At 67.8% G+C, this 7272-nt stretch overlaps 1 protein-coding gene across 2 annotated transcripts; it reads left to right on the forward strand.

The window, feature by feature from the left end:
- The first annotated feature begins 2048 nt into the window (after nt 1-2048).
- DMRTA2 (DMRT like family A2) lies at nt 2049-6403 on the forward strand. 2 transcript variants are annotated; one of them, XM_038557577.1, is made up of 4 exons: nt 2103-2164; nt 2649-2902; nt 3294-4069; nt 5294-6403. In XM_038557577.1, the coding sequence occupies exons 3-4, from the start codon at nt 3514-3516 to the stop codon at nt 6325-6327; spliced, it is 1590 nt and encodes a 529-aa protein (XP_038413505.1). In that variant the 5' UTR covers nt 2103-2164; nt 2649-2902; nt 3294-3513; the 3' UTR covers nt 6328-6403. The 2 variants fall into 2 exon arrangements, with proteins under 2 accessions (XP_038413502.1, XP_038413505.1); XM_038557574.1 differs by lacking the exon at nt 2649-2902 and having other exon boundaries at nt 2049-2164.
- Nucleotides 6404-7272: the final 869 nt, after the last annotated feature.

A 7272-nucleotide genomic window follows, 5' to 3' on the forward strand; every position in this document is an offset into this window, starting at 1 on the left:
CAGGTTCCGATCGTTCATTCGTTGGGGGGTTAAAATGATTTCTGGAAAAGCCTGTCCAGTGTTGCCCCGGGAGAGGGCGCCTAGCGGGCGCGGGATCCAGCCCAGCTCTCCCGCCCCCGCGGCCGCCCGTCAACAGGGTCCCTCGCCCCAGGACCTCAGGGCGTCGGCAGGTGGGGTCCGGCCTCCCCCCCGCAGCGCACGGTGCCCCGCACCCCTCCCCGACGTCACCCCACGCGCGGCCCGCGGGGCTGACCCTTGTCCTCTCCCACGCTCCCGCCCGGCTCCAGCGAGCGCAGTTTTCTAGGAGCGCGGGCCTGGTGACGTGGCCGTCAGACGGCGGCGGGGCGGCGCGGGCCTGGGCAGCCTTGGGCCTGGGCAGCCTTCTGGGAGCTTTCGCCAGGCCCCTCCACCGGGTCGAGGCTGGGCTGGCGAGGGCGGGGGCTGCGCCCCGAGGGCCCTGGGCCGGGTCTGCGCGCCCAGTACCTCCGCGCCCCGCGGCGCAGGCCGGGCCCTGGGGCCCCGAAAGTTCTCCAAGCATCAGTGAAACGCGGGGGCGGGAGTGACGGAGAGCGACGGGAAACCTCATTTTCCGCACTAATTAAGCAAATTTTCTGTACTCTGAAGGAAAGAGAAGAGTGGAGAATAAGAAATGGGAGCGAGGGCACACTGGGCGAGGAAAGGCCAGTAAAGGCACGGGGGTGACAACTGGAGAAGGCAAGGTGGCCCTGCGCGAGGACCGCAGCGTTAATTCCAGATGTTGCCTTTCGAAAGGGCAACGAAATGCAGAACCTGTTACCTCCTCTGCAGGTCGGACTGTTCCTGGGGCCGTGACGTCAGTGCGGGAGAGGAAGGCGAAAGTTACAACTAGTCCTGGGGGTCCGTGGCGACCTCGTCTCAGGCCCGGAAGGACGGACAGACGGACGCGCATCCTGCGTTCAAGAGGATCTGGGGAGACAGAGTCCACGCTTTACTTTCGTTTAAAAACGAGAACTAAACTTTTCGTTAATTCGGAATAACACCGACAGAAAGAATCCTCCCCCCCCCGCCCCCCCCCGCCTACGAGAAATCGAGGTGCTGCGGAGGCGAGGACGGAGCAAGAGGGGCCGAGGGACGGGGTTAGGGGCGGGGAGGGAAGATGCGGGCGCGGGGAGCCAGGGCCGCCGGGAAGCGCCCCTCCGCGCTCCCACGGCCCCTCTTTAAGAGCAAGAATCCTCGCAAGGCACACACTTACCCTTCCTGGTGCCCTAGCCTATCGGACATTTTTAAGTGAAGGGCCCGTATTTGAAAGGAGGCAGGAGGAAGCAACCGGGAGGGAGCACGGCCCCCACCGCCCCAGGCGCGCCGGACGTGGGAGCGCACCCGAGCCGCCGGGAGGAGGAAGGAACCGGCCTCTTGGCATTTATGCCATCTGCCCTCCTTCCCCCCCCAGCCCCCTTCCCCCCCCCCCCGTCGCCCTAATTGAATTGTCACCTGCCCCTATCCCGCCCCCGGCCACCAGGGCCCCTGGGGACATTCGGCCTGCCAGCGCCCCGGCCCCGGAGGGCGGCGCAGCCCAGCGCGGCCCAGGAGCGGGGCACGCGCGGCCCGGGACACGCGCGCCGGCCGCCGCAATTGGGCGCAGGCCGCACGCTGCCGGCGCTCGGAACCGCTCGCTCGCTATTTGCCGCGCTCCTCCCGGCGTCCCCCCGCCCCGCCCCGGCGCTCGGCGCAGCTTTTGGAGTTTCGAATCTTTCGGCCGCTGCAGAACGCGGGGCTCCCCGGGCGCGGGCGCGGCCAATCAGAGCGCCGCCTGCGTCCCCTGGCCAATGGCAGGCGCCACATTGTTGTCCCCGTCTGTCTAATGGAGCCCTGAGGAGCAACAATAGAGCGGGCGCGCGGCTCCCTGAGAGTCGGGCAGCGCCGGCGGCCGGGGCGCGGCTGTGCGCAGCGTGCTGCGCGCTCCGCGAGGGGACGCCGCGCGGCGAGGCCGGGTCGCGGGCGGCAGCCACCCGTCCCCAGCCGGGCCGGCTCGGGTTTCCGACGGAGGGCCGGGCTGCGCGGCGTCCCGAGGGGTCGGAAGTGCGGGCATGGTGGCCGCAGGAGGGTGACGTGGCCGGCAGGGACCCGGGCAGCCGGGGCAGCGGGAGGCGTGCGCAGCGCCGGCGAGGAGGACCCGCGCCAGCAGGTAGCGGAGCGCGGGGGGCGGCCGAGGGGCTTCGCGGCCCCGGGGGCCTGGGCGCAGAGGCAGCTGAGCCAGGGACGGGGCGCGGGGCGCGGGGCGCGGGGCGCGGGGACAGGCCCCGGGGCGGCGGGCGCGGCTCGGGCTGGGCCTGCTGGGCCGCGGCGCAGGTGGGGCTCCGCAGCCAGCGCGGGGCGACGCGCCGGCCTCGTGGAGGTCTCCTGGGCCAGCCCGCGACCAGAACGCCAGATTCCGCAGCAAGTAGGGTCCGCGGAGACCCCAGGTTGGGGAGGGCGTGTCTGCCGAGGCTGCCCCTAAACCCGGAGGGGAAGCCAAAGCCGACCGCCTCCCTCCTAGTAATACCTGCCTCTTCCCAAGGCGCCCTCCTTCCGACCGCCCCGGCGCCCCAGGGCTGAAGTCGGGCCGCGGCCTTTACTCCAACCCCGTCCCCCACCTTTGCCTGCGGGGTTTATGTTTTTTTCTTTCCCAGGCACTTCTCTCCCCCCCACGTGGACCCCGAGACCCAGACATCCGCATCAGCTGTTTTCTCTGGGTTGCCCCGGCCGCAGGCTCGCCCCGACCCCGCGGCTTCGGCCTAGTTTTCCCTGCCCTCCCCAGGCCTGCTCGACCTCCTCTGCACATTCCTCTTCTGTCCAACTCCCCGGAGGCCCGCACCGTGACGCGTGTAGCCCCCGCATTTCCACGGGTCCCTGGGGCCCCGCGGCCTGACTTTGCTCCTGAGGTGTTTGTTTTGCTATCGGCCTTCACTGTCTCCTAGAGCTGTTCTTTCTGTTCCTGATTTGTCTGACTCTCCTGCTCCCCCCCCCAAAGTAAAAACTTCAGACCCAGCCCCCGAACTCTGTGCCTTGCGCGCTTTGATAGGTCTCTCCTCCTAGCCTTTCCACAAAACGTCACTTCGCCTCGAATTTTTCCTGTTTTGCCCTTGGTGTCACTCTGTTGGGTCAAATTTTCCTTCTAATGCGAGTCCCATCAGACAAGCATTTCTCTCCACCCGTCTCACCCCAATTAAGCTAAACTTTGGGGGACAATATTTTCCTTTTCAAACCCTCGTTATATCCACCTGAACCAGTGACTTCTCAAACTTTATATGTCTTTTTATTTATTTTTTTTCTAGCGGAACCGCTGATCCAAACGAAATCTTAGACTCAGCGCGTAAATCAGACCTAAGAAGAAGCGCTCTGGTGGGAACCGGGTGGGGGATCCGGAGGAACCTGCTTCCAGCCGCTCGGCGCCCACTGGCCCGCGCCCGCCTCCCTGGCCGAGCCGCGTGGCCCCGGGCGCCGCTCGCCGCAGGCCTCCGCTCCTTCCCAGCGCCGTGCACGCCAGGCCCCGCCATGGAGCTGCGCTCCGAGCTGCCGAGCGTGCCGGGCGCAGGCTCGGCGGCGGCGACAGCGCCGGGGCCGCCCGTGGCGTCGGTGGCGTCGGTGGCGGCGGCGGCGGCGGCGGCCGCGTCGCTCCCGGTGAGCGTGGCGGGCGGCCTGCTCCGGGCGCCGCCGCTGCTGCTGCGCGCGGCCGAGAAGTACCCGCGGACGCCCAAGTGCGCGCGCTGCCGCAACCACGGCGTGGTGTCGGCGCTCAAGGGCCACAAGCGCTACTGCCGCTGGAAGGACTGCCTGTGCGCCAAGTGCACGCTCATCGCCGAGCGCCAGCGCGTCATGGCGGCGCAGGTGGCGCTGCGCAGGCAGCAGGCGCAGGAGGAGAACGAGGCGCGCGAGCTGCAGCTGCTCTACGGCACGGCCGAGGGCCTGGCGCTCGCCGCCGCCAACGGCATCATCCCGCCGCGGCCCGCCTACGAGGTCTTCGGCTCCGTGTGCGCCGCCGACGGCGGGGGGCCCGGGGCCGCGGCGCCCGCGGGGACCGGAGGCGGCGCGGCGGGCGCGGGGAGCTCAGGTGAGCGGAGGCCCGGCCTGGCGGGGGGGGGGGGGGGGGGGGGGGCGGGGGTCGGGGGGGCCGGGGCGCGTCCTGGTCCTCGGACCCGAGGCCCCTTTCCGCGCGCCCGACCGCGGAGAGCTCGCCGCGCACCCAGGCCCCGGTTCGGGGCGCAAACACACAAACTCTTTCTCCCCTTTCTGAAGAATTAGCCCCGCTCTCCCCTGTCCCCGCGGGCCCCGATGTAACCGCGAGGGCCCCGCCTGCGCACTGCGCTGTCTCCCCGCGCGGAGACCTTCCCCCCGGTTCTGCTCCTTGCCGCCGGCCGCCTCCCGGGCTCCTTCCCAGCCCTCTTGAGAGGCCGGCCCTCTCCCAGTGCCCCCGGCCCGCACCCCTTTCTCTAGGGATCAGGGCACCTCTTCCTTCTCCCAAGTTGCTCCTGCTCCCCGGGCAACCGCCTGCGGCGCCCGCTCCTTCGGTCCAGCTTTCCCCGCTCGTCCCGGGTTTCTCAAGACCAGGAGCTCTCTCGCGTCCCTCCATCCCCCCACTCTTCGAAACCCCTACTCCCTGCCTGGCGCCACCTTCAAGAAACTGCCGAGTTTTTCTAGGGAGGGGGGAAATTAAGGCTGGGGCCATTGGGGGCCCTCTCAGCCCTCATCTTGGGAGTGAAGAACTTAGGTTTTAATTTCGCAAAGGGTGGCTTAGAAATAAGGGCTCTATTTCTGCCGGCAGAAAGGCTTGGGAGCGCTTAGATACCGAAGGCGCCCTCCCTAACCAGCTCCGCGGCCCAGGGCCCGAGGGCGCCGAGGGCGGGGTTCGCTCTTGGGAATGCCGGTGCAGAGTGGGGTCCTCTGTGCAGTAGGTGGCTGAGGTGGAAGTTGTATTGTCTCCTGCTTGAACTCTGGGCCAGGCCACTTGTCCAGGTCAGGGCAGCCACTAGGAAGGGGGAATAAGGCTGGGGGTGTTGGGGGTACAGATGTGCAAGAGGGGACCTGGACATTGAATTTACAGGGCACAGGTGGTTGGGGCTCTGAGAGAGTGTGCCCTGCGGGGTAGCGGAAGTGAGACCCCGTGTAGCCGCTCAGAGAGTTGCTGGAGAAAAAAAAGGGGGGGAGGAGCTGGAGCCCAGTGAATGAGGGTCATCGGGTTCGGAGAGGGAACTGGGGTCCACGGGGCTGATGTGCTGGGGGCGCCGTCACCTCCCCACCGCAATCGCTCCTCACATCCCCTTGTCTCCCCTCCTAGAAGCCAAGTTACAGAAGTTTGAGCTGTTCCCCAAGACGCTGCTTCCGACCGGCCGCCCCGGCAGCCCGCAGCCGCCAGCGGGGAAGCCCCTGTCGCCCGACGGCGCGGACTCGGGCCCTGGGACGTCCTCCCCGGAGGTGCGGCCGGGCTCAGGCTCGGAGAACGGAGACGGCGAGTCCTTCTCGGGGTCGCCCCTGGCCCGGGCCTCCAAGGAGGCAGCGGGGAGCTGCCCGGGCAGCGCAGGCCCGGCAGGCGGTGGCGAGGAGGACAGCCCGGGCTCCGCCAGCCCTCTGGGCTCCGAGTCCGGCTCCGAGGCCGACAAGGAGGAGGCCGAGGCGGCCCCCGCCCCCGGGCTGCCCGCGGGCCCGGGTCCCCGGCAGCGGACGCCGCTGGACATCTTGACGCGCGTCTTCCCGGGCCACCGGCGGGGCGTCCTGGAGCTGGTGCTGCAGGGCTGCGGCGGCGACGTGGTGCAGGCCATCGAGCAGGTGCTGAACCACCACCGCGGGGGCGTGGCGGCCGGCCTCGGCCCCGCCGCGCCCCCGGACAAGGCCGCGGTGGCAGCGGACGACGCGTGGCCGGGCCGCGTGGACGCCGCCGCCGGGGGCCCCGGGCTGCCCGCGCCCCTGCAGGCCGCGCCCGCCGCCCCGCCGCACCACAGACCTCTGCTGGCCGGGGCCGTGGCGCCGGGGGCGCTGGGCTCGCTGAGCAGCCGCTCGGCCTTCTCGCCGCTGCAGCCCAACGCCAGCCACTTCGGCGCCGACGCGGGCGCCTACCCGCTGGGCGCGCCGCTCGGCCTCAGCCCCCTGCGCCTGGCCTACTCGGCGGCGGCGGCGCACAGCCGCGGCCTGGCCTTCATGGCGCCCTACTCCACCGCCGGCCTGGTGCCCACGCTCGGCTTCCGGCCGCCCGTGGACTACGCCTTCAGCGACCTCATGCGCGACCGCTCGGCCGCCGCGGCGGTGCACAAGGAGCCCAGCTACGGCGGCGGCCTGTACGGCCCGATGGTCAACGGCGCCCCCGAGAAGCAGTAGGCGGCCCCCCCCCCCCCCCCGGGCGCCCTGCGGCCTCTGCCCAAGGGCGGCTGTCGGTCTCGGGTCTCGCTTCGGAAGGTGGGTGGAGGGCTGAGCGGAAGGGGGCCGGCGGGCGAAGTCAGAGGGGCGCGGCCCGGGGTCACCCGCCGCCCCGCCAGGCGCCTGCAGCCCGGGGAGGCGGCCAGGGAGGCCGCAGGGGCCGCGCCAACCGCCCGCCCGCCCGCGCCCCCTCCGCTCCCCGCCGCGCAGGATGCTCCGCAGTCTGTCCTCTGTCTCCCTCTCCTTATTAAATTTTTTTAAAAAAAATATTCGCTCTAACAAATATAAATTTAGGATGTATAAATCTCTTGGCACTGAGTCGAGTCTTTGGGACACATTATATATCGATATCAAATGTAAAAAAAAAAAGGAAACAAGTTCTAAGGTGCACTTTCCTCGTTGCGGTATTTGTCGCTCTCTTTGTTGCTTATGCCAATAAGCATGGGTTTCCTTGGTGCAGTGTGACTTTTTATATATGTATAAATCTATATATAATCTATACATATATATATACAAGCCAGTGTATAATGTTATAAAATGGAATTCTAAGTTATTAATTGTAATCTGTAGGTGATCTCGGTATTAACGTGAAAAATATTGAAAAAACAAGCAAAAAAAAGGACAAAATGGAAAACAGTAGACTATGCGCGCATTGTACTTATCAGGTTTTATAGATTAAATATATTGTGAACTCGGGACAATCCTGCCCCCGCGCTCTCGCCTGCGGCCGCGCGCCCGGCGGTGGAGCAGAGCCGGAGGCCGCAGCCGCCGGGCCCAGGGCCGGCCGCGCGGAGCGGCTGCTTCGTGTTTCCCTTCGCATAGACAGGAGCTAGAAATAAATGTTATTTTCTAAGACAACAGCCCCGAATCCCGTCCCGCTCCTCGGGCGGCCGGCTTGGAGAGGCG

The sequence above is a fragment of the Canis lupus genome, chromosome 15, assembly GCF_011100685.1.
Source record: "Canis lupus familiaris isolate Mischka breed German Shepherd chromosome 15, alternate assembly UU_Cfam_GSD_1.0, whole genome shotgun sequence".
NCBI classification, from domain to species: Eukaryota; Metazoa; Chordata; class Mammalia; order Carnivora; family Canidae; genus Canis; species Canis lupus.